The sequence below is a fragment of the Tyto alba genome, unplaced genomic scaffold (genome assembly GCF_018691265.1).
Source record: "Tyto alba isolate M040663 unplaced genomic scaffold, T.alba_DEE_v4.0 Super-Scaffold_12, whole genome shotgun sequence".
NCBI lineage: Eukaryota > Metazoa > Chordata > Aves > Strigiformes > Tytonidae > Tyto > Tyto alba.
This window is the reverse complement of record NW_024881274.1, coordinates 3,354,972-3,382,952: the sequence shown is the minus strand read 5'-3', so window position 1 is coordinate 3,382,952 and position 27,981 is coordinate 3,354,972. Positions and strand designations below refer to the sequence as shown.

Sequence of the window (27,981 nt, the reverse complement as noted above, 5' to 3'; positions counted from 1 at the left end):
CTCAGGAAACCACTTCCCTGGAATGCGCTGAAATTTGCCTGAAGCCTTAAAATAAACATTTTAGCATTGAACAAAATTTCATCTCTAGGCATCTCAAATTGAAATAATCATTTCTATATGCAGAGTAGATAATGTTCTCTCCTCGTTGCTATTTAGTGTTTTAAACTCCCTTTAAGTGTATAATTAATTACATTACTTGTCAGGGATCACTTTACAAACCACTCCACCTCCACCCAATTGCTAGGCTCTAGCATATCTTCAGCCTTATTTTTTAAATTCTTTCAACTCGTATCTTCATTCCTGGAAACACTCACGATTTAACACTGTGCTGACATCCTTCACAGGATGCACATGTCTTCGAAGAGGGTTAAAATAAGCCTAACACTAAAGAAAGGAGCTGTGTTTTCTTGGAAAACTGACTGCAGGCAGTGCCTGGAGGTTTTACCACAGTCCAGAGCAGGACTCAGCCCCTCTTCCTTCACCTTCCCATCAGGCGCGGGATGCTACGTCCAGACTCAAGGTCCTTTGGTCCCCATGAGTTGTCCAGATCTTCGTTCTTTCTCTTCTTTACACAAGGACCCTTCTCCAGCCACCTACTTCTCTTTGAGGTCTCAGCTCCTGAACTCCAGCCTTCTGGCCCAGCAAAACCTCCAGCCCTCACGTTACTGCTGATTTCCCAGTGGGAACCATAAATCCAGGCAGGTAAAGCATAACCCATCTCTATGGTAGAAGATGAGGAAAACATCCACAGGGCGACTGCTCGCCAGCGCCTCGCCTGAGTAGGGGGAAGAAGGCAGGAGCTGCAGCACTGGAAGAGGAAAACTGCGTGCCCCAAGCTTCCTTCTACAAACAGCTTCAGAAACCCTTCCCCAGCCATTCCTCCGCTCCCTCTCCAGCCGCCCGCCTCGCGCTGCTCACCAGAACCCGGCTGGGCTCGCCAGAAGCTGCCGGCCCCGGGCAAGCGCAGGCTGCCCGGCACGCAGGGGCACGGCGGGGACCGGGGCTCCCCAGACCTCCCCTGGCACGCACAGGTTAGCAGTCTGAAGCAATCTGAAGTTTCTACCTTTACTCCGAGCTAGTGCTCTCCGCCAGTGTACTATGACAACTGTCTTGCTCTCACTTTTTTTCCCCTTCCTTAATGATGCTTCACGTTTCCTTAATGATACTTCAAGGCAGCAGGAAACTCCACTTTTCCTTTCAGATCACTACACTATCAGCAAGAGAAGGAGATCAAAAATCAAAAACAACAACACAAAAACAAAAACAACAAAAAAAAAAATCACAGATCCCCTCGTCAGAGCCCACTCCTGGCCTTGGCTGGAGTCCTGCTCTTCAAAGCACCCTGGCAAGAGAAGCTGGGGCAGGGGGGAGAGACGTAACGCAGGACTTGGGAATGTGGAATTTATGCTTTTTAAGCCAAATTATAATTCAATAATAATTCTCTATGGATGTAATCATAGTAAGTTTATAATTACTAACAATTATAAACATGACAGTAGAAGCTATTTAGCTAGAAGAAGGGGCTGCAACTGCAAAATTTTAATTGTAATTCATGATGACTGAAAAAGAAGGAGCACTTTTCACAGCAACTACAGCCTCAAAGGAGGCATTTCCAAGTACAGGGACTGCCTTTTTTTTTTTTTTTTTTTCGCCCCAAAACAACTCCTCTTTCAAACACAATACATTAAGGAAAGGCCACATACAAAATCTGGACAACATTCAGTTAATTCCTCCAATTGTAAATACTCGATAAGCTTACCACCCACATTAATAAAGAATACACTGATTTAAGAGAATCAGTTATTAATAAGACCTTTTCTGCTGTAGCTACTGTCACATATTTACATGCCATTTCAAAACACTCAACATCCTTCTACACCATCCAAGGCCTATACCGAATACAGGTCCCTTTGGTTCCATAAGCTAGGGAAAGTCAAGGGAGAAAACTGCAGAATTTAGCAAAATCCACTGAAACACTTGCTGCTGCTTGAAGACAGCGCAGGTCCCAGCCTCCTCCCAGGGCAGCACCTCCACACAGCGTCCAGTCCTCCCTCCCCAGGTTGCCACTTCCAAGTTAGGAAGAATCTGGGCAATGACCCCAAGCTGGCGGCGAGATGCAGCTATATAAAGATTTAACGGCACTCACACATCTGCATGGGGTCTGGCTGGGCTCGAAGGTATTTATGCAACTGCCTGCCCCAACCGCCAGACACAGACAGGGTTAAGCCAGAAAGGCACAAGACCCACTTCTATTTATGTTTCAACCAGAGGCCTCTAGCAAGATGTATACTTTTAAGAGTAATTACTACAGGATACATAAATAAGAAGCTATTTCTTAAAAAATTAAAAAAAAAAAAAGGCACAATATTCTTGGATGCAGGTAAACAAGATCCCATATTTTTGCATTAGTTGATTTAACGACATTTCTGAAATGTGGTTTCATTCCAGCATCTCTGAAGACCAGCATTAAAAATTAAATTTAAAGTAGTATGTTTATTGGGTAACTCTTCTCAAAAGCAACTCTCTAGATCTTCTAAATTATTCTGAGGGGAGAGTGGCCACACACAAAATTGCAAGTAACAAATGTAAAAGGATATCAATTAGAAACTAATACTAATTCAAGCTTCCAAGTCAGTAAAACTTGGCTGGGGAAGGTCCAATCATCCACCTAGAAAACGGAGCCATACTACATTTAAAAACACTTCTGGGCTGGAATTGCCCATTCTCCCTCCTTTAATGCAGAGCCTTTGCATGCAGCTTACCAGGGCAGTATGCATCAACGTCCAGTTTCTGTGCTGAAGAAAGTGTTGGTGAGCCAAGCTCAGACTCTGGGATTCGAGGACTCTCAACAAACTTTGCTTTCCTCAAAGGGGCTAAGGAGAAGGAGGGGGAGAGAGAAAGAGAGGTCATGAGTAAGGGAAATAGCAGGCAACAGATGGAAGCACTTAACTAAACGACACTGTCAGACTCATATCAGGTTACCTTTTTTTTTTTCCAGAAAAAAAAAAATTATCTACATTCTTTACAAAGGAGATGGCTCTTGTTAAAACTTTCAAACTGTACAGTCTTACTTTAAAGTGTGCGAGTACTAAGGCACATTCTTGATACTCTTAAACACTTCCTTTTTTCCCACTTTATTAAATTTTTTTTACAGGAAGCAAATGGGCCTGGATTCAGCAACTGTAGAAAAGCTAAGATCACAGAGAGGTACACAGAGCCCATCAGGGTTTAAGATATTTAACTATAAATATCTAAAATGAACACACAAATTCTGTGTTCAATAATTGTTTCCTCTGAACATAAAATTCCAATTTCAAAACATTCTGAATGTCTGACCAAACAGATTTGGTGTTCAACACAAAAGATGAGAGCAAAGCTAATGCTTTACTGTCCAAGACAAAAACCCAGCACTCCACTTTTATCCTTGGAAATCCAGAAAAGATTCAAGAGACTTAAATAAAGAACAGGAAAAAGGTAAAACTGTCTGTAACAAAGCAGTATTGACCACTTGTGATAGAGAAATGGGGGGTTTTCTGCATGTTTTAACAATCTGAATTCTAAAAGACACAAAGGTCTGTGCAACATTTGTTTGTAATAAAATAATTACTAAAACACTTTATTAATGTTTTTCAACAGATACTCCTGCCAGACCAGAGAAACAGAACTAGCAAATAAGTTATATGCAGAGATTATTATATTACATTTCAAAGTTAAACTCACATGCCCATTAAAGTGAAAGGCTAATTTGAAAAGCCACTCTACAGACGGTACGGTGGGTCAGCATGCTTCATGCCTCTCCGATTCTCAGCATAATAGCCTCAATTTACATAATTTATATTTATAGCTCTCTGTCCTGCAAATTAAATTTGGGATCTGAAACTAAAGATGAGGGGACACATTTGTTCTCATGCATCTCCTGTAATAAAAGTGCAACAGGTCAAACGATGACCTCGGAGGCAGCGATAAATCTCTTGCTTTTAAGGAGCCTGCGCGCAGCCGGCATGGTTGGCCCTGCAGCTGGAAAAGGCTTAGCAGCTCTGAGGAGGAGGAACCAGAAAGACTGCACACATCCAGCTCGCTCTAACTGAGCTGGAACATCACAGGAATTTTTAAAAAGGGGTTGGGGAAAAACAGAGATAAAGTTTAGGGTATGTCTTTTCAATAGAAAGTCCCTGTGAAGCAGAATACAGGCAAGGAATCAGACCCCCCCCCGTACCAAAATAGGTGCTCAACATCCTCCTGACTCTCTTCCCCCTAATGACCCAGCCCAGGAAATCTGAGGGAAAAAAAGGTACCATGCTACCATTTTGCACAAGGAAGTCCTGGATGAATATTAGATCTATTTACAGCACATTCCCCTCTGGAGTCTATGGGGGCCGGTGTAACATGAGCCATGCCAGGCAAGAGGAATGCGGGAGACTGGCGGGAGATAAGGGCAGCCTGAAGCCGCCTTCTCCCCCCAGACCTGCCCCCGTCCCACCGGCACACGAAGTTCATGGGTGTGCAGCCCAGCCCAGACACACAACCTGATGCTAAACACCGTAAGCCCGTAGTTAGTTGTGTAGAAAAACCCCCAAAAGCCCATACATGCACACACAAGCACCCCATCAGCTTGCAAACTGGCCAACACCGGTGAAAGAATTATTCACAGTAATGATCTTGTGCCAGACACTGATGTAATGAAAACACGTAAATATTGAGAAGATGATTACTGTGGCAAGAAAATTGTTTAGAATAATAATTCTGCATAGGCCAATCTACTAGTATTTCATTTGGAATTGCAGTTTTTAACAAATATGTTTATTTCAAATGTTTTACCATGGCCCCAGTAACAGTGGTTTCTATAATACATAGTATAAATAGCTCATCTTTTCTTTCTTTATCATTTCTGGCTAACACTAGACCCATAAATCACCTGATGTCACATGTGGCAATGCTCATTTTGTTCCAAAATACAGAACAAAGATGGTCTTCATAGTTCAAGAGATGCTAATGACTGCAATGGAATTGTCACCAGAAGGCATGGCACTAAAGATTATTTGAGTTACCAACCCAAAGAGGAAGAAGAAATTTAAAAAAACGAGAGTGGGCTGATGATACCAACTATGGTGCTTTCTGGTGGGGTTTCAGAAGTCTGCAGAAGCTGCACGTTCCGACAGATCAGCACCTAAACAGGTCAGTTCCCACCCGTAAGGAATTAATACACCAATCTCCATTTCAGAGGGGGTTTTATGTCTGCAGCTCTTCTGCATCCTCCTTATTCCTCACTGAAGAGCTGACCCTATCTGCCAACATTCACCCGATTAACTCCTGCCTTCTCCAAACAACTGACCTACGTCAGCAGGAGGGATCAGCTCACGGATTCACCAAGCTGATTCACTGATTTCGCTTTTGAGGACAACAAAGAACTTCATATTAAAAATGTGGTGAATTCTCACTTTACTGCAAATTTAGTCAAACATGTCATGTTACACTATGGTTTTGGCCCCTAAAAGGCATGGCTTCAGTCTTAAAAATGCCTGTTACCACCAGTCAAGATACACTATGTCAACATCACTTAAAAACAACAGTTTAAAAGGCTTGAGTCAGTATAATCTTCTCAGTGTAACTGCAGATCGGGGAAAAAGCCACAGAGCAATAGTTTCTTTTATTTCAGATATTCCAAACCTTAAAAAGACAAAAAGCCCTCCTAACTCATATGTAACCCAATTACATGAAAGGAGGATTTTTTCATAAAAGAATTAAGCACTCCTGACTCCTGACCAAATGAAGATTATCCTGAGAGATTCGTATTTGCACATTCGTTTTCTACTGGAATAAATAATAAATAGAAATGCCATAAATTCAGAAATCCATGTTGCCATTTTTTAGCCAAATGTTAAGGGATAATGTTGATCTTTCTACAAAAGTGTTCTTCCATACATAATAGTTTGCCTAGGTCCTGAACATCCTCGCATGAGGCAAATCTTACAACCCAAGTCACGGGATGAGCATTTGGCACATACTATGAAATAAACAAAAGCATGAAAAAATATTTGAAGCATTCTATACCTGCCTCTGTCCATTAGGCATCTTAATTCTGTAAGATTTTCTGTACGGAACAGACCAACTCGAGGCATTAAACAGCACTGAAACAGCCCTTCCTGTGACACAACTGCAGTTTTTTCAGCAGGGACCAGTATTGCTTCTGTACTGACCCCTTTGCGACAATTCTGTAAGCTAAAAACCAGCTCTGTAAGCTGTTATAAAAATATAACAAATGATGTTGTGTTAGCAACGTTGTCTTCCTAGAACTGCAAAATGCACGTTTATTTCAGAAAAACGTACTGATTCCAGGTAGCCTGAAGTCACAACCCCGTCCCTTGGGTCCCACCGCCCGACCAGCGATGACAGCAGCCCGTGCCGTACACACGCTCCCCGGGCCAGTCCTGATCCCAGGGACTCGATGGCAAACACGGCGTTGGCATCATACAAGAACTGACTTGTTACTACTGCTGTAGGAACTTAAATTTAAATAGCTAGAGAAGTTATTTAAAACAAATACTGCACATTTTTGGGGCTAGTTCCTGCAGTTCTTGGTGAGATTAATCCCCATTGGTATCCAAGCCAGTAGAGCAAAACTGAAAATCCTTCTTTCAGTTCAAATAAAATTCTCATTTGACTTTGACAGCAACTTTTCCTGTGCAAGGAAAGCGATGGTAATTCTAGGGTAGGAATTAACCATGTAATGCAAAACAATTACCAGGGCAGGCATTCAGAAAGTTTAATTAGATGGCTCATTTATGACACTTTTTGCAGCAGGTGGTGTATCTTCCAGTGGGGACAATGATGTAAATTATTTCTTTCTTGGCTCTCGTGTTAAATCTTAATATCCACCTGGTCACTGGAAGTATTATACTGTCACCAATAACCAAAATCTTCAAAACAGACAGGAATATAAACAATTTAAAAACTGTATATAACATAGTTTTTGGAAAAGTATACATGTGAGAGAAACTGTCCTTCTGCAAAGGAAGAATTCTGTTAGTTGTGTTTCAGGATTGCCTGTTGATTACTAGCCCGTAGGCAGCTTCTTACACCAGAAGAGCTATACAGTGGAAGCTACGGTCGATAAAATCCGAAGACCTGATGAGCCCCAGCAATGCTTCTTCATCAGCAGAGATGGGAGACACTCTGCCTTCTCTCCTCTGATGAGAGAAGAGTAGTAACCTTGTCACCTAACACTACAGCTAGGTGCGAATTAAAAAGCGTACATAAGCAAACGTGTTTAGAACAGATGCACAGGACTGCACTAAAACCCTGTTAAACTAACACTAGAGGAAATATTCTATTAGAAGCTGCAATGTCAAGCAGTCTGCAGACTGGCTTTTAAAGAGTCTCTTTAAAACCAGAGATTGTGAGTATTTGAAAAGTATGCCTGCCTGAGGAACAGAAACCATCAGCCCAATTCATAATATTCCTCAAACTTGTATGCCCATACTAGTTATTCCTGAAGCTCTCACTCCAGAGGCTGGAACGAGTGGTACTGAGAGCTGTGCGGCCCCTCCGACAGACAACGCTTCCAATAGCAGGAGCTGCGGAAGGTTTATCCTTTTGAACATCTTCATGGAGCACTGGGATCAGTTCTGGTGCTGTTTGTGATCAGTGCCAAGCATCTCATCTACAACCGAATAAAAATAAACCAAAGAAAAACCAGGATGTGTTTATTCTTTCAGAGTAATCATTTTATCCCTATTAGCACTGTGTTCTAGTTCAGCCTATTGAGCTTCCTAATTCTATTGCATTTTCTATGTTACCATTTAATTGTTACATAATTTAAAGATGAGTTAGTTTTTTAGTTAAAAAAAGGTTTTCTTTAGATTAAAAGGCATTGATAGAAGGAAATTATCATGGATTAGCAAAAGGCTTCATCTACTAAATTCAGTTTCAGCTCTGAAAGGAATGTGCCACTATAAAAGGGTTATTAACTTCTAATGACCTGATTGAACAAAGCGTTTTTTCAGGCAGTAGTTTCAGTAGATCTGAAATCACTCCATGGTTTGACTACAATGCATATACACCTGCACCTTGGTCTGTGTGTGCATACACCCATAAAGATACACAAGAAACCAATCTGTCTGTGGACAAGGAAGTTGCTGGAGGAAACAGCGACATTTTTTCCACAGTTTGAGCAATGGACCGACCATCCCAAGGTACCTGGGAGCCTCTCCTTGGATCGGCTCCTTGGAGATGCTACAGAAATGTGCATTATGGTGCCCTGAACCGCACTAACGCAAACCGCTACAGCTTTCTGTTACACCAACACACGCTGCACCACTGTAAATACAAACACAGGGCGGCCGCACGCCTGAATTCTCTTGACATGCTCCGATGGGGCAGGTCCTGGGCAGAGTCCAGCCAAGGAGCTCGGCTCAAAATCAGCTTTTCTCCCCAGTTTCATCCTCTCCCCACCTTACACACACAAGTACTGTTGTATTTCAACTGTACTTTGAGCCTTCCTCTGGCAGAAGAGGGTGAACTAATGAAATTTGCTATCTTTGTGTAAAAATATTGGCTTTATCACAGGCTAAAGAGGTACAAGAGTGCCACAAATGATGAAAATGAGTGAAGTGTTTGTTCTGTGTTTACTGCACGCTCATCTCTTGTGAGCCGTTCCGTTGAAAAGGAGCTGAATTTTGCACTTAAACATCGTATTTGTAAATACTGTACGCACTATATAACAACATAAATTCTGTATAGAGAGAAAGCAATCCTCCAACCGCACAAGCTTTTACAAAACCCTGCCCAAGTTAGGCTGTGCCGGGAAGAACCAGGGCATGGGTTTGAAGAGCAAACTTCAGAAAACTCGTATGTAAGAGAGCAAAAGCGAGCACTTCGCGCATCGTCCGTTCCTCATCTCTAGTTAATAACGACGGCTGCCGTGCCAAAGGCTGACTCACGTGCTGGAAGCTGCCCAATGGCTACGTAATGCTGCAGAGAGTAGACTTTATTGAAGTCTCCCTTGTACTAAAATGTTTTAAGTGCTGCAGTGCTATTGATCCATAGAGCTCCTGGAACAAATAACTGTCAGATTCAACACAGCTGGACTACACCCAAAACATGTGAGATGTAGCTTTCAGCCTCTGATCCCGGTTGACTCTTTATTTTGCTGAGGTAAGAGCCACAAAAAGAAAAAATTATAGACCATATGATTATCTTTGCTGTGGCACTAATATAGCAGCTATGTGTAAATAGGATTTTTAGTTATACATTTAAAAAGGGAAAAAAAAGTCATTGAAATTAAAATAGTGAAATTACACATTAACATCCTTCTTTAGATAATCCGTCATTATTTTACAGAAATCACTGTGAAACAGCCACAGTTTTCTCCCCTTCTATTATTTGAGAGTATAAAAGCTTTTTTAATCACTCTTTAAAGCCTCTCTCCTTTCATCGCGTGGTTATCACAGCATCGTGGGTAGGGCAGAGCGTACAAGTAGTGAGAACAATGTGTTGTCTGGAAACATCATAGTTGTTCCAAAACTTTCAGAAAATATGTTTAGTTAGGAGATAAGGTCATGAAACAAGAAAATTGAAGGAAATGAAGGTAGAAAGAGGAACAAAGGGAAAAAAAGGCAGGAAGAGAGTCCAGCAAGCTGGTAATGGAAGAACAGCAATGGGAAAGGAGAGTTAAAACAAGCAACTATCAAAAAACGCCTTCATTTTAAGATTCTTTTTTAAACTGTAAGAAGCCTGTAACATGAGGGTTTTGCCTAATGCTGCTTCTGAAAATGTTTTTTGTAAAAACAAGGAACAACCGTCTCTGGATGAGTGGATTCTGCAATCACGTGGGACCACAGAGACATACTGGAAGATTATTTCACCCTGCCTCTCTCCAGATGAACAGTTCTTTACAAGGCACAAAAAATAATAGCAAGCCATAGCAGTAACGCTACAAAAAGATGTTCAGTGACATCAGAAAGAAATCAGTCTTCTGAGCAAGTATTTTGATTAAATCAAATTACAACTCATCTTACTTAAATTATTACAACCTCTTCCAAATAAAAACATATAATTGATCAAAATCACCTTTGGTATGAATAGGCATTCCTAATCAATTTTCAAGGGAAAAAATAACTTGGTTTTGAAAGACTTGGATTTATTTTAAATATATACAGAATAAAGTAATATAAATTTCTGTGTGAAGTGTTCAATAATGGCTAGTGCAATCATGTTTGAAACAAATTTGCATATTCAGAAAGGGAATCATTTTCTTTAAAATACTAACCTGCATGCAGCCTGCACTTCCAGAAAGAATTTTAGCTAAATTTCCACTTTGCTTATTACTATGCAACTATTTTCTGTCACTTATAGCAAATGCAATAGCAGTTTGTTATCAAACTTATCGCTACTGGAGACAACAGACAGCAAACCAGCCCTCTCCTGGGTCAGCCCAAATGTTTTAGTTTTAGGTTGAACCAGTCAGAGCATCCCAGCATGAATCTGGTGAGCAGCTGTTGCCTGGAATACTCTGGCAAGCCTCTAGGAAGAAAGTTGCTCCTATTAATGACTCCAAAAAGAAAAAAACCCTCTCTTTCACTGTAGATAAGTTTGTTTCCAACGTGGGCTGCCAAAAAGTCTTGATTCCCGTGGGGGAGACAGCTTTGAGGAGAAGCAAGTTATTTAACATATAGACACGGCAGGAGGAGGATACAGTACTTTCATCTTTTCATTCAAACTTGTCAAATTGTTTCTGACTCCTTGGAGCTGTGTCACAGTAGTAGACTTCTCCACATCACTTCCCATCTAAAACTCTTCTTTTCAACATCTTCTGAAGTCTTTTAAAATTGCCTCTTTTAGTAGAAATTCCTCATGTGTGACTCAAGGTAGAAACTTGTGTGTAAGAGGAGGATGAAAGAAGCAAAAGGAAGTCAGCATCACTTGCTCCAGCTAAGTCATCTTGTTACAAAAATAAGCAATTCACCCACTGACTTTTTTTCATAGATTTCTGATGCAGTCAGTTTTCCTTCTCAAGTTACAGACTTCAGTTATACTAAAAAAAAAATATACTGAATGAAGACCTGGGAGTACAGGATGAAATCATGCCATCAAAAGTTTAAGCCTACATAAGATCTGCGCAAATACTCAAAGAATCTTCCCAAATGGCAGAAACGGGACAGGGCAAAGCTGGAGGGAAGAGTGTTCCTTACCTCCTTCACAGCCCTCTTCCCAACAGTTTTATTTCATTAAATGTTAAATTTAAAACAGATGAGAGGAGAATGCAAGAAAACATGAGTGCTGAATCACGTTATTCCCATTCAATATCCTACTATCCCGGAGTAGTTCTTTCAGCAATTCAGCGACTCAAATAGTACACTGCATTAGAAAATAGAAAAACTGTCAAAAAAAGACCTGGATATACTGTAAATGACATTTATTCTGAAGAAATCAGCAAAGGCCTTGATCACTTGAATCAAATATAGGCAACCCTGCTAATTCTCTGTTTAGAGAGAAACCATTTCACCATTTTCTAAAGTGCGACTCATCAAAACACCATGCTCAGATTTCAAGATAAATTTTCATGAGAGAAATCAGAAACTAATTAAAGAACTACTAAAGCAAACACATTTTCCTCTCTTCTGTATGAAGCTGATTTTAAGACAAATCTTGGGGGCACAGTGCCTGGTTGCCACAGTGTCCCCAACAAGAGGCTTTTGATTTATGGGGCTTTTTAAAATCATACATGTTGAACAAGTCAGGCTGCAGAAACCTGTCTGAACATTTAACATAGCTTAATTTATGTCAAATTGCTAGAAAAAAAAGAAAATATATTTAACCGAAGAGTACTCCCACAGAAGAAAAGAGCAGGTGTAATCTAAGCACTTCCAAAATAAGGCTGATCTTCCTGGTAGCATACGTTTTCTTCTTTTGTCCCGCTCTTCTCTCCATTTTTATTTACACCGAGATCTGACTACAACAATATTGGAACGACAACGTGCAGCTGTGAAGCCAGATTAAGCTAGAAAGCGTTCAGAACCGCTGTTGTCCTACCCTGTTACACCAGCACTGTTTCTAACGCTTGCGATGCTCCAGGAGCGCCCAGGAAACGGGTGTGCCTTTGGGAGCTGCCGCCCTTCCCGTAAGAACGGCCCCGAAGGGTCCACCGAGCCCAGCGACCTGCCTCGAGCAGCGAACGCCAGACCCTAGGGAGGCGCGTGGGACAGGGGACGAGGAGAACCCTGTACAGTCTCTTGCCGGTTGCGAGGCCGGGACTTTGAGCCAGAGGTGTCAGCCCCACCCGAAGCCCGCAACAAATTCTCCAGATCGATTTTCAGCGTTCACAACACCTCGCCACACAGCTTCCTGAGCATTTAACCCCACGCAGTTTGAAAAACTAATTCCCAGTTTGGCACTGCTGACCTCCTTTCTGAAAACGCGGGGAAACTATCTGTCCTGGGTTGAGTGAGTGGTGGAATTTTTTTGGTGGCAGGGGAGGGGGCTATTGGGGCGGCCCCCTGTGAGAAGCTTCTCGAAGCTCCCCCAGCTCCACGTCAGCTCCACTTCTGTTTGGTAAATTGAGCCAATCGGCTGCGCCTCTGCGATAACGTATTTAAGAAGGGACGTGGTGACGGGCAGTGGGACTGGTGAGGAGGAGTCGCTGCAGCTGCGTGAACACCAAGGTCAGTGGGGGAACGGAGGAAGAAAGGAGGGGGGAGGTGTGCCGGAGCAGAGACCCCCCTGTATCCTGTGGTGAGACGGAAGGGCGTTCCCCCCCGCCACCCATGGAGAGCTAGGGTGGAGCAGACATTGATTTATGGCCTGTGGCTCCTGCTCTGATGATCAAGGTGCTGTGCCCGAAGAAGGCTGGGGTCTCATGGGAAAAGGCAGCCCCACTGCTGTAATTCAGCGCTGGGAGGATTGCAGCACGCGGGGGAGTCCCACGCCGGAGCAGCTCGGGAAGGGCTGCAGCCGTGGGAGGGAATCCAGTCGGAGGAAGTTAGTGACCCATGACGGAGCAGTGTGGGGAACGCTGCGGCCCATGGGAGGAATTCAAGTCGGAGAAAGTTTGTGGAGGACTGTCTGCTGTGAGAGGGGGACCACGATGGAGCAGGTAGAACAAGTTCCAGAAACTCCCCCCACCGAAGATAAGGGAAGTGGCAGCACTGCCTGCACCCCCCATTCCCTGCCCCTGCGCCACTGGGGGAGGAGGTAGAGATATTGGGAGCAGAGCTGAGCCCGGGAAGAAGGGAGGGGTGGGGGGAAGGTGTTCTCAAGATGTGGCAATGCTTCTCACTGTCCTACTGTTATGTGTTGTTAGTGTCTGTAATAAATGTATGTTCTTTTTTTCTTCCCCTAACGAGTCTGCCTTTTGCTTGTGATCATAAAGGGGGATTTTTTCCCCATCCCAGTCCTGTCTCGAACCCCAAGCCTGGCTCTCTGTCCCTTCTCATTGCCGGAGGGGAAGGGAGAGAGAGCTGCTGCATGGTGGTTGGCTGCCAGCCAGGCCTAAACCACGACACTATCAACTTGGATTCCCCTCTGCACAGCCAATGACTCTTCCAAAGACATCCTGACAGACTGGTGGAGCCTAATGCCGCTAGGCAATACTCATGTTACCTTTTTCCTAATATATTCTGTTTATCCAGGTGAGTACTAACTCTGCCCTTCAGACCACTTTCTATTAACGTGCTCCACACAGACACCAGGCCAACAGGTCTGCAGTTTTCCAGAGCTCCTTCAGAGCCCGTTTTAGTACCTGATGCCATAATAACCACCTTTCAGCTGCCTGGTGTAAAGGAAGTTACAAACAAGAGGTTATCCAGCAAAGACAGTAAGTCAGCATCCTTGAACACCTTCTGCTCCTCATGCTTTGTCACAGTTTGTTTTTATGACCTGCTCTACCGTTGCTGCCACCGGAGACAGACGCATCTCTCTGTCATTCTTTCTTTGCAGCCTCTGTACTGACAAGGTCGGTACCTGCTGCCTCTGCTAAGGCTGCATGTGTGGTTGGGCTCTTCTGAATTCTAGTGCTCCCGCTATTATAGCAGTAAAAAATTAAAAACTGCACTAGGCTTGGAAGGGATCTGAAAAAGAACAACAAAAAGGAATTATTCACTCTAGACATTGCTGCAAGAAAACTGTTTAAGTATTTTGCAAGCAGCCAAGAATGATCAAAGGTTGGCATCAAATTATATAGCCAAATTAAATTTGAACAGTGGCAGGTGCCAAGGCCAGGAGTAACCTAAGTTGCACATAAACAAAATCTAATTCATTCTCCTACCCTTACCCTCAAGATCATACCAAGATATTGTAACCACGGTAAGAGAGAAGGCTAAATTGTAAAACACCCTACCATTTAAAGCCCAAATAATCCCATGTTAAAGCACATATGAGATTTGTCCCTGTTCACTATACAATACCATTGTTTATGACCAGGACTATAGCATACAAGCTAATATAAGTTCATTACTTGATAACAGCATCTAAAATGAAGGCAAAATATATGAATAGATAAGGTGATTTTATTTATGTGTCAGTCATTCAAATTTTGCTGTGCTAAAACCAATTTAGTTGGTTTAGCTGATAAAGGCAGACCTGTAATTACACTGACATGTATGCATAATTGTTCAATTGGTATGAAACTGCATTTACGATCCATATTTCTTTGCTGGTAGGAGCTTCACAGAATATTATATCCTTAAAATGAAGCTGCTTATCTGACAAAACACGAGCCTGAATTAGCTGAACTTGTTTGTTAACACTTGAAAAACTGTATTACGTTGTGTGTACAAGGTGTTTTTTTACTTAAGGAAATTGCTACCATTCAACCACCTTTAGTTTTCAGTAATATATTCTTTCCTTTTAAAATTCTTTATTTACATGTAGAAGGAAATGAACTGTTAGAACTTTGTTTTGAGAAGTGGTGACTGCTTATCAGCCTTTCCTTCCACAGAGGAACAGGGCCAAGGAAACATGGCATGCCTAAATGATTTAACTAAAATATCTAATGAACATGTGATTATTTGTGTGAATACAGGCAGTTAAAGCAGACCAACTGGAACTGCCTCTGTTAACAACGCAGGCAGATGCAGGAGAACAACATTCCTCAGTGTAATGGGATTTAAGACCTTCTCTACAAAGCTTCAGAGCACATGCATCCTGCAAGAGCAGCGAGATGTCCCACCAAGCACCAGATCCTGCCTAGTCCTTTAAGTGAAAATAATGTTAATCTTGCTGGGAAGGCAGTGCTTGCAGTGCCCATTTCTAAGCTGAAACAGCAACAGTCAAGGCATGCAACAAGGCCAGTGGCCATTTATTATAAGAAATGCACCAATCTGGTGACTTTCCTCCAAAAAAAACATTTTCTCACACCCATTCACTTCCATGACTGAGAAGGTAAAAAGAAAAGTGTAATGGGAAAAAAAAACCTTTGTATTGTCTAAAGCCTGGCTTCATCTTTGCTGAGAAAATCCTTCTAGAAATTCTAAAGTTTCAACTTCCCACAACCTGCAAACGGTGCCAAACTAAGGAGCTGCACTCTTCATCACAGAGAGGCAGGGCCACAACTCCCCCCGACGCACCAGCCATCCCTGGGTCTAAACACGGGTGGTGGCTGGCTGATTTTACAAAGTACAGCTCTAGGTGCCATTTGTGTGCTGGAGGTAAGAATCAAGCTCCATTAGGTACAGATTTTTAAAGCAGGGGGTAAGAAGTAAAAGAAATTAAAAAATCAGCCTGTAATGGAAGAGCTTGTGAAATGCTTGGTCCAGCCCTGGCAGCTGAAGAACTGGTGGTGACACCAGGCACGGCTGCTGCTCCCCACTCCTCTGCTGAGCAATCATCCTACCAATCACAGAATTTTTAAAGCAGGGAGTTACACTGAAAGGATTAAAGATATACTTGCTCCTCTGCAAGCTCCTGAGCGTGCCATTTTCCACAAAGGCAACTCCCAGAACAAACACTTGTTTTGTAACCTGCCTCAGAAGCGCTTCCTTATCCCACCTCACACCTGCCTCGGTTCTTCTCTGCATCTTCGGAGCCTTTATCTTCCCTTTTTCATTTTATCTATCCATTCTCAAATTGAGTGCTCTTTCTGCCTCTCTGAAGTGAAGCTTCATTGCTTCCATCTACACTTTCTCCCTGGCCAGCTTTCCCAGTACCCAACAGCTGTCCCATCTCCCCGCAACGCTGATGCCTTCCCCTTCCAGCCGGCCCCTATCACACCATCTCCCCTCCTCTGCCCGCTCTCCTGTTGCCCATTTTGAGGACTCCAAAGCAGATCAGCAGAAGCAAGCCAGGCGAGCTTCCCTTACAGCCCTCTTTCACACCCTCTAAACAGATTTGAGACTTTGCAGAATCAGAAGAGACAGAAATGCAATACGAAAGCTCAAAAGGTGCTGCTGAGACAGGAGGGAAAAGCCCTCCAGGTCCGGCAGCTCCCTGCCTCGGCCCTTCGCTCTTGCAGCACCCACCTCCTCTACACCAGCGCCGGCTGGTGCAGTGTCCTGGGGCACTCCTACAGCAACTCCCCAGCAGTATCCATTGCTGGAAAGTTGTTGTATTACAGCATGAAAGCTTCCCCAGCTGTCAATTACTACCATCAGCAGCAACAGTACTGCCTATAATAATATTTAAGAGTTAGAACATACAGAATTACAGTGCTCATCGTAATTTATTTAGAGGTAGGATTGGGGTTTTTTTTTGGAGGGGGACAGTTGTTTGGTTTTACTGAAGCTAATTTTTCTTTGCATTTATTCTTTTTGAAGAGTAACCGGTTTACTCAAAAATATACAGTTATAGTAGAAGCTCAGCTTGGCAAGAGGTTGGATTTACTGTCTTTTTGGTACAGCTCCTTTAGATTTACATAATTCATATTATTGTTACTCTTATGAGCCAAGTGCAGGATATGCTTATTCACCTGTTCAAACTGTTTCTAGAAATTTCAAAGCATGCCCTAGGAAGAACTGCAGAAAGCAAAGTGCTTAGTGGTTTGGTTTGGTTTTTTTTCCATGAAACGAAGATGTAAATCTTTGACCAAAGATAAACTTTAAGAGGCTGTTTAAATTCACTCAGAAATCATTTCTCTGTAGTCATATGCTCAATAAATAGAAAATCGGACATTCTAACAGGGGAAAAAAAAAAACCAAAACCAAACCAAACAAACAAAAAAACCCCAGCAAATAACTTAAACCACCAACTTCTCTAAATAGACCTTGATCTGAAAGATTCTACCACTGAACAGAAAGAAGAGAGTAAGTCTTGCTTTCTAAAGACAAATTTTTTTGTATACAGATTCCTATATTACATTTATGGAGAAAAATCACAAAAACACTGTGAAAATTAAACAGGCAAAACCAGAAGAATGCAGAAGAGGAAGCAACAGTTCACATCTTTCACCTCTGTGTGCACTAACATGATACTCAAACATATCCTGCTGAAAACAAAGGTACATCAACAAGTCTTTGTTTTCTTAAGAGGTGAAATTTTAAAACACTGGGAGAGAACAATGTTAGGTTTAAATTAGCATCTGCCAGTCCAGATTTACAAAAGCTGACCAATACATTTCCTCTGCTTAAATTTTATGGTATCTGACATTATAAAACGAAGGGCAATACAACTTTAGAACAAACTTGACACGAAGCTAAGTTGTAACTGCGTGATTATCACGCAATGAAATATTTATTGTGCAAAGCCACTTATTTCTGAGATCAAATTATAACATAACACTATAGACTAAGAACTATTTTGATACAAATGTGAAAGCAGAAATTTCATCTTGTGTATAAACAAATCAAATATGCAAAGTTTAGATGGTTATTGCATAGCACTGCTGAGTATTTGGCAATCAGAAAGAACATTTCAGCACAACAATGTATTTATACACGCATAAATGCCTTCTGTCCAAATATAAGCTTGTAACAAACATGGTTCAAGAAAAAACTAAGACCACATGTTTTGTAGCAATGATTACTTTACTAGAAGACAATGTGGAGTTATTAATTCTTATCCCCTTATGCAACCTGCCCATAGATTAAGTGGGCAGCAAAAATCTGTCTATTTTCCAGAGCAGTACCAGCAACAAGTATGGATCCACATCACTCATTTCTTTTATGCAAAACACAAGAAAACAGAAAAGGTTTTAGAAATATGCTAGCATTTCAGAAAATTCTCATTTTCAATTGCCATGCCTCTTGCCTATATAGCCAGGCTGAATTGGGAACATGATTCCAAAAGCATCTTTTCTAACTGTGGGGGTGGAAGGAGAGGATAAAGAAATTATAACTGTGCATTTAAGAAAGCCTGAAGAGCAATTGACTCTCAAGACCTAAACTAGCACCTGGTGAGGCACCAGGCTCAATGCAATCTGCAACTGCTGTTAGACACAAAGCTCCTTCAAACACACCGACAGGAACCCTTTCAAAATGCAGTGTGAAACCGGGCATTTCTATTGCAGTCTTCAGCCAAGTTGCCACCCACAACTAATCAGAAGTCTCAGCGTCTGCAGGGACAGAGTCCCGAGGGAAGAGGCGCTTGGGCAGCCATCACAAGCCCCAACCAAGTTCAGACTGTGACGGACAAGGATCAGACCTGTGGGTCCCCGAGATAAGGGGCATTCAGTCACACCACGGCACTGTCAGGACCCTAAATATCTGGTTTGATAAACACAAAGGTACTGAACCAAATAAATATTGACAGTGAGGGTTATTTTTTTTCTTCAGTCAAAGTACCATTTCAAAACAGTTTGGGTTAATTTGTTTTCTCATTTCATTTAGCTGTAGGATGCTGCTGCTTTGTTGACAGAAAAAATGCCCATCTCCACATGCAATATAAAAATCTCACGCCTATCAGCTGTAGCTGTAGTTCAACAAACTGGGTACTTAGAGGGCTATTGTTTAAACTATTGAAAAAGCTGATGCTGGAATAAAAAAGCAGCTCATTCAGAAATGTATATGCACAATATGTACTTGGAAATAAATCAAGAATCATATCTTGGTAACAAACAATAAGTTATTTTTAATGAAGTGCACGGAAGAGGGAAGTATTATACTATCGAATATTTTGAGGCTCAGGAACCATTGGTAAAGTTTTCTGGCAACAGAAGGCATGCAGGGACATAGGAATACAGCTTGAATGTTGGGTCAGACACCTTTGATACAACTCCAAGTCATATCCTGTGGTTAAATTAGCAATATATCCAGGAATGGAATTACACAGCACCAACAGCTACTCAAGGGAAGTCACCACAGAGCAAGGGAAGAGACAGCATGTGCCAAAGCAATGGTCCAGAGCCAACGATCAATCTCAATTCTCAACTTTCTGTCTGCTTTGGGCATTGGTCAGGGATCTGTAATGAAAACCCTGCACACAGCTCTGCAATATGTGACCCCATCATAATACTGTACGTGTGCTGCAGGAGCTTTTAATAAGTGGCATCACTCCAAACTGAGTGGTAATACCACGAGTCTTGATGAGCCTGACCAAAGCTTCCTACACGATTAGAGGCAACGAGGTTTAGATCGCATCAGAAATTAACTTTTGCAAAAGTAATGTCAGTCTTCAGTCAAGTAATCCAACCCAATAAACCAGTGTGATCATGCAGGACACAGGAAGAAGAGTTTCCAAAACAGGTTGTCTCATTATAGAAGTAGGAAAGGATTAGTAAACAAGCAGCCCATTTGGAGATGAGGGCTTATTCCAAAAGAGTGCCTCCTGTGAAAGCCCCTCCGCTGACGAGAAGCAGCACGATCAGGGGCACAGAACATCTTTGAGGGCATGCTCTAGGAGCAAGAGGAGGAAAGATGTAGCAAAGGAAAGAGCGATGGCCTGATTTAACTCCACAGGAGGCTTCCTACACCACCCTCTCTTGCTATAGAAACCTCTTAGCTATGTCTAAAAATTAAAATTCTCACACACCAGAAGTGTAATCGTGACAGATGCTCCATTTTGTGCAGCACCAGTGTGAAATAAGGACAGATTTCTAGCTCTGAGCTTCTGAAAACCCATGGAGGTTCAGGGCTATTTAGTTTGCCTTTTTAATGTTATCTGCACTAAACATAAACCTTCAGGGTTTTCCCTTTGTTTAAGCATCTATACAAATATCTGAAATTAAAAGCTATTATCACCTTTTCCCAGCTATAGTGCTGTGATGACATGTTTACCCCAGCCTCTGCAATTCTGAGCAGTTCAACAGCCTCTATGCGAAAAAAAAAAAAATCCTGGGGAAGAGCAAATTATAATGGTTCTGCAGGCCTGGTAGGCAGGCAGGCAATCCCACACATGAACATCAAGGGAAAGCATGTGTGATTTTCTGCATATCTCTATTACAATTTCTATTCTATCAATACAGAAGGCAGCTGTGTGTCAAAACAAGACAGAACAGGGTTTGTCTTGTAAGCAGCATTTGGGAAAATCCATGCTAAAACTGGTTAGTGACTTTCAGTATGATATGCCAGTTGTTTCCTTCCCTCCATTTAAAAAAATAAAAGTTACATCCAAACTAACCTGAAATTAATGCAGAAACATCATGAGTTTGACAGGTCTCCAACAAAAGAAAAGTCCTCAATGTAGGATTTGGTTTAATTCAAGAAGTTACAAATAGACACACTATTTATCTGTATAAATTTCAGGAACACTTTTGGAGGAAGTTACCAATTTCATACAAAGAGTTATGTTTGTTTAACAAAGATAAATGTACATATGTGGGTATGCAGAGAGACACATTCATCCACCTGTTTTATTTCTGCAAGACCAGTTGGTTTCCATTTAAGTATACTCCTGTCAAAACAAATCACAAGTCCAAAAATAATGGATGAAGCATCCCAAAAATGAACAGTAAGAATTGACACAACAGGAAAAAAAAACAATATTAAGCATAAGTATTTGTAAATGTAAAAGGATCCTCCTTCCCCAGCAGGTTTTACTGCTGGAGACATCATGCTTTGCCCCACTAGAGTACAAGGCGGGACTAAAAAAGCAGGTGCCAAAACCACAATGAAATTTTGCTTGTGTGTGTGTGTGTGTGTGTTTTATGTCATTTTTTTAAAAAGGGACTACTTAATAATTCTGACAAAACACAAGTTTTCTACTTGCTAAACCTCTGAATAACCACAGATTGCAATGCATCAGGGAAAATTAAATGGAAAACTAATTATGTGCAGAAAAAATACATTACACATCTTGAAAAAACCCTGAATCTAATGGCACTTAACAGGTAACTCAGTCCTTGTCATTACTGTGCAGTTCAGAAATGCAAGAGTGGGCCTCCAATCCAACCTCCACTCCTACGTGAAAAACATGAATTTCAGATCAATGTCATGCTCACAGTATGACAGTTAAAGAAAGCAGTAGAAAGAGATGTAAGCATACTGCAAACAGTATGATATAAAAATACCTAAAAAGGGTGAAAGTCTGTCCTGACACCAACAATTTTAAGCACAACATCCCTCAAAAATTAGACGCGACATGAGCACTTGGCACTTGAATAGCTTTTCCTCAAATTATACCTTTAAAATGACTGTGTATTTCTATTTCTTCTAGTAGCATTTAAAAATCTCCCTCTTTTAGTGAGAAGCGAATATCTGTCTCCCTCAGCACACAAGGGTTTTATAATCCACTCAAACCTAATTTGTGATCATTTTGCAATACAAAAGGAAAACCTTATCTCAATCCCATTGTTCTAATGTTTTGAAAACAAAACACATTTGATATCTGTAAGTATTTTTCAACTCACTCTTCAGAAGTTCTATTTTAGCAATGCTGAAAAGTGGAATTTTTTCATTGCACGTACATTTTACATTTTGTATGTGAAATTCTGCACATCCTAGCAAGCAGGCAACAAACTCAGATTATGTAAAAGTATTGCAACAGCAACTGAAAGAAAAATAATCCAAGCAGCATAACCCTGATCGACACTAAAAACCTTCTAATAATGGCTTCCTTCTAAACTAGGAGCATCAGAATCCCTTACCCTACACTGATTTTCTGCAGAGTTAGGAGGCCGGCAAACACCTAACAATTTAAATCAAAGTCCATGCGAGACAAATGGTCCAAATACTCACAAAGCTTTGTTTTCTCTCCCCATCACCTGAGAGCGTGCGATCCTGCAGCAGGAAGTCAGCACGCCTGCTAATTCACGGGTACCGATGCCTTGCGAGCAGCACTTGGGTGAAGATCCTCCTCTGGTGCCCACCTCTCCCCAGCGCCAGCTCCATTCCGCGGCTCCCCACGTCAGGATGATGTTACAGGTGACACCTCCCGCTGCTGATGTCAAGCTCGGCTCCCAAAAGCACAACCACCATCCCCCTGCAGTGCCTACTGCCCCGAACAAACATCACTCCTGCATCTTCTCTGGCCCCAGGGAGCAGGCTCGAAGATGATTTCAGAGAAGCTTACAGACACAGAGCTTTCTCTCTTCGTTAAGTCTCTCGGCATTAAAGAGCCTTTCCTTCCAGAATGCTGCAGGAAATGTAGACTATACGCCTCCCTTGGGGGGAAAATGTATTTTTACAGTTTCTCTCTATGGCGCAGTTTAATTTGCTCTTTTGTTAGAGCAAACTGCTGAAAGAATAGGTAAATCATGGCGCAGTATACCGGCCTGAATGATTCACTGATGCTCCCCTGAACATTTTGGAGTAAGCCGAAGGGCTAGCAATGCAGCCCAGGACCAGAGCTGATGAATGGTGCAGTGCTGCTGTTGTCAAGGCAACTAAGAGAAAAAAAGCAGCACCATATAAGGAGTTGTGACATGGATTCTGGGAACAATTTATACTAAAAGGCTGTAAGCCCTTGGATGCTTTAAAGCTGCAGCATCCCCTTCTCGGCTGGATACAGGTTTCATTGTTCAGACTGAAGCAGTCGGCACAAATCATCACACGCACAATCGCATCATTCCAGACACGTCTGCACTGGGAGCGCGGTATCAAACCACAACGAAACAACATGATTTTGCAGCCTTTCCAAATAAATGAAATTGAAATAAATGAAGTTATTACGTAAGGAAAATGGCAGGATGCTAACATTGACTCAAGCTAACACCTGTGAAAAACAATGGCACCAACGAGCCCCACAGATGCCAAGCAGCTCCGTGCAGGTAAGAAGCTCCGTCTTTATGGGAGCAAGGCTGAGATGAACCAAACTGCAGCACCATCAGGTGGCTGACTGCCTGAGCGGCAGTGCCACCAACCAGCCAGCCAGCCACTCCTCCCAGAGACAGGAAAATATCCCCAAATTAACCCGTAAACCAGTGGCTGTTGTGCAGTGAAGGCTGGCAGTGCCCCCAAAGCATCTCCAGATAAAGCAGTGCAGTGAAAGCCAACTCATACATACAGTTGCCAGAGCAAGCTATAAACAAGGCCACGGTTTATATTCCATGCTGTAACACAGATGTATTTTACACAATCATCATCGGATGCTTTTCACTTAATGCATGTGCTCACAGAGACAATACACCATGATCAAGAGAACTGCAACGATTTCACCACAGCAGTGCAGTTCTGAAGTCTCTGCTCAGCAATCGAAATATAAACTTTCAGAAATCCTTTCCATTGATTACTGTATTTTATTTGAACAAACACATACCAGCATGGCCAGCTTCTCCCCAACACTCACACACCTACAGCAGCTGCCTTATCTCTCACATTCCCACCCAGATGAGTTAGTGTATTAGTTTTGAGAAAGGAAGTAGTCCCAGAGGGCTGCAATTATTAATCTAGGTTTGTCACCATTAAACAAGAAACAATTAGAGTTTTCAAGTAGAGAGATCTAGGCTTGCTTAGTCCCACAATTACAATTAGCATCAAGAATACTTAACCATTTGCTGAAGATACAGAAAAGGAAGAAATTACGATTCCTATGGCTATTCCCAAGAGATACAAAGGAGGATGCAGAGGGATGGGGTGATCACAAGACCCCAGAACTACAGATAACAGGGGTGATGGTGGCACAGGGGACATTGCTCGAGGGTGTCCCCAGCTGGCTGGATCTGGAGGGTGCTGAGAACCACAATGGTGAGTCCTCGTCACAGGGAAGAGCAAGTCTCCAGCCTGCTCAGCTCTGCTTTCACCATCTTTGAAGGATCTAGGGAAAGACTACCTGTTTCCTTTAGGAAAGAGGATGCTATTAATTGCCTGAACACACCTAGGAACATTTCGACTCATTTCTGTGAAGTTTATTCTCAAGAAAAGTTCCCACATTCCCAAAGCACAAGGGAGCAATGTTCTCAAAGCGGGGGATTTGCAATGAAACCTATTCCTCAGGCCCGTGTCTTCAAAGACACTGAAGCATCTAATTCACACTGGGTACAGGAGGAACGAGGCCTTTGAGAATCCAAACCTAAACATCTAGGCCACTTCTAGAAAAACACGATTGATTTCCTAAATTTCTTGATAATATTCTCCCCTCCTCCCTCTGAGGATGGGCGGTCACACACACATGCTCTTTCTAAAATAATCCTAAAGCTTGCAATCTGACATTCAATAGAAAAAATAGAAATAGCCAAGTACAGTGATGAATAAAATTATCCCTGTGCATATAAATTTACAGCATGCAAATTAAAGATCATTCCTGAGGAGGAGTTAGGTGTAGCACAGGGCTTTGTGCAAACCCTTTCCACATGGTGGGTTCCACAGAATAAAGCATCGTAGCTGGGTCCTTCAGCCCAGTATCTCATATTTTAACCTAATACAATGCTGGGTTATTATTTCTGGCATCGATTCGGGAAAGCACTTAGATACATTCATCTCTATAAGCACCCTCCTGAAAAGCAACACTTTTCTGAAAGAAGGTATACAATGCAATTGCATTATTTTCATTGCAGCCATAGCTTTGAGTCATCAATGATACACTTCTGATGTTTAGCAGAGTATTTAACCCAATCGTTTTGAAAATGGTTGCTCTCTTTGTGCAGTAAGCATGGTAACTTTTCAGTGCTAATTTTACACCAGACAGAAATCAAAATGGTGTCTTCTACATGCTTATCCTGAGCTGGTAGGGTATTTTTTCTTTTTTTTTTTCTTTTTATGTATTTTTCACACTATACCTGCTAATAAAGCCACTAATGTTATTTAAAATACATATAAATATATATATATTTATAACAGCATTAACTGAGGTTGAACACACTGATCAAAAATACGTTCTTAGCCACTGCTAAACAATAGGTTATAAAGGAGGGGTGGGAGAACTGATTACTTATGCTTACTATTACTTCACCCTTTAGAGCCACAATGACCTTAGTTTTTCTTAATCACCAGACTATTCAGCAGAGTGAAAACTGCAACCATACTGAATATTTATCAACCTCTGAATCCAGCCAAGTCTCCATACACAGAAAACCCAGATATCAAAATGTTAGTGAGTGACCTCAGTTCCTCTGGAAAAAAGCTTTATACAGTGTGTAACATGTTCCTATGGCTTTTTACCAAAAGTGGACATTTTAAGTTTTCTATGGATGAAAAGCTGACTTGTTTACAAATCAACCAGGTTAAGAACTTTAAAAGATCATATTATAAATAAATTAATTAATAAATAAATAAATAGATAGCATCACAGTTTCTACTGGCCAAATTTCTCTGCACCACATAGGCTTCTTTTCCTTTTTAAAGGCCTAATTTAAACCCCAAATTAATGTGACACCCCTGATGTCCATGAAAAGGGGGCATTTCGGTAGCTGCTCTCCCCTCCCCATCGGAGCTGACAAAGCTACTCTGCTACACTGGAATGGATGCACACAGATCCAGAATGAACCAAGATACTTTAGCTCTCGAACGTAAGCAAATCATCTTGTGAAGAGCCTAAAAAGTCCTTTGTAATTAATTTTTAATCTCTGACAAATTCCAGAAAGCATAAGCACAGAAGTTGGTACAGTCACATTTTGTTGCGAATGGTCTTAGGAATTAAATCTTTAGTAAAAAAAAAGAGAGACAAGAAAGTTTTTTATGTAACAAATAGTACCATTCCACTATCCAACCACTCTGCAGATATGGAAATTATGACATGAATGGGTTAGTCACACACAAATGTATGTAAGAAGCAAACAGCATGAAAAAGCCCCTACAATTGGATAATTTCTCAACAATTTTCTATGCTCTGAAGGTCGCTTTGAAAAATCCATGTGGCAACTGTCAGACGGACAAAAGCCTCTCTTTGTAATACTTCAGTTTCCCAGAATCACCCTCATCCCTTTTCCAAAAGGAATCACTGCTGTTATTGTGTAGGATTAACAACTGGACAGAAGAACAAGACAAAGCAGAAGAGGAAACCATCACAGCCAGCGAGACTTTGTGAAATGTCTCCATGCATTCACTGTCAAACTGCTGGCTGCTTATTTTTATCTGAAAGCTCCCACAGTCACATGAAGGTTTTTGAACAGAGTTGCTTATCAATTCTACCAGATTTTGAGTATACTACGATGGCACTTACAAGGCTTCTGTAAAATCAGAGAGGGATATTGGCCAAAACTGGGGAGAAACACATCAAAAAATAGCGCAAGGCTGTGAACTTGTCTTCACAAATCTAATATGAACTCCAAATTTCATTTATTTTACATATCATGATGTTTAACTAATGAATATAAACAAAGAGGGTCTTTACAAACTGCCAGTCATGTCCCCCAGCAAAAATAAAAAACAAAAGAACCCTACCTTTTTATTTGTTGATATAGTAAAAAGTCAGTTATTCAACAGCCATCTCTTTCTGCTGTTGAGGGATTTTTTTTTTTTAATTTTTAAATCTCTCAGTTTAGTAGTAAATAAGAGAGACAGATGATAAGGAATAGTTTAAGAAACATGATAAATACTATGAATAACAAAGAGTGGAAATCATTTCCTTTACATGTTATCTTAATGAAAGCAAACAAATTCCTATAATGACTGCCTGAGGATGTAAAATAAACACCTTCCTTTTACAATATCAACAGTAAATTAAACTAATAATTTAAAAAAATCAGGCTAATCCACCAACGCACTGAAACCTACTTTGAATTCTAAGTATATCAGGAGCTCCACTGGAGTCATCAAGACATGTACATGCAAAACATCAGCACATGCTTTCATGTTATACTGGAGTGGGTCTAGCTGGAGTGGGGTATTTAAAACAGATGGAAAAGTATGCAAGTAGAAGACAGATGTAGTCATCTTCCCAATCAATTTCTATTAGGTTCTTGTGTGTGACCCCAAAATGGACTTCTGAACAAAACCAGGAGATTATACTTTTCTTCCCTTGCTTTTGGGTAATTACTGTTATCAGCATTTTATCGATGTCATCCTGTTTTATATACATCTTGTTCAGGTCTAGATTTCATCACATACAGTTTCTCAACCAAACTCAGAGGAGTATGCATTTTCACCAGCTGAATGTCTACAGCCCGGCTCTACAAGACCACCTCACTGGGGTTTGAGCACGAGTTTCAGCAAACAGCCCAAACCCCTGCAGTCTGTATGAATCACCTTCCCTTTCTCTGAATCACTACCTGCAAAAGCCACTGCTGAAATACCAGTACGTGGTCTTCGGTGGAACTAGTGGGACACTCCAAATAGCAGCCCCGACAAATCCAACAAAAGTTTTCTGAGTTTGGAACTAAAAGGAGTCTGATCTGTTTCCACTTGGAAAAAAACAATTGTGAATACATGGAGCTTAATCTGCTTGGATGAATTGTTGTGATTTTGAGAAGTGGGAGTAGGTTAAGGTCTGTTGACAAGACAGAAGTCCAGCAGATTCACACCAAGGCAGCTTGCTGAGCAGGCTGGAAGTATTTAGAGAAATGGAGTTGCAGTGGTATAAGAAAAACTTCTCTTTCCATGGGGTACACCTCAAACCCTCTGCAAGTATTTCAAAGAAGAGTAATGAACTGCTCAAGTACATACATGAGTCTGATGTCACTCAGAGCTACAATAGGAGAGCATATAAACACAAAGGATTACAGTCAGAAGAAGGGGACAGAAGGGTAATGAACAAGATAAATATGATACAAAGGCCTAAACTTTGTAAACTATAAAGCTTTTCATT

At 41.5% G+C, this 27,981-nt stretch overlaps 1 protein-coding gene across 13 annotated transcripts in view; it reads right to left on the bottom strand.

Moving 5' to 3' along the window:
- TANC2 (tetratricopeptide repeat, ankyrin repeat and coiled-coil containing 2) overlaps positions 1 to 27,981 on the bottom strand; it is a 281,670-nt gene that overhangs the window by 121,151 nt on the left and 132,538 nt on the right. For 11 of the 13 annotated variants that reach the window (XM_032996633.2, XM_032996632.2, XM_032996634.2 and 8 more), the window contains one exon: positions 2,763 to 2,873. The exons of 1 other annotated variant lie outside the window; for it this stretch is intronic. In XM_032996633.2, coding sequence (XP_032852524.1) covers positions 2,763 to 2,873 — 111 coding nt within the window. Of the gene's footprint in view, positions 1 to 2,762; positions 2,874 to 22,037; positions 22,633 to 27,981 lie in introns of those variants that run through there. One more of the 13 variants, XM_032996644.2, reaches the window with a different exon arrangement.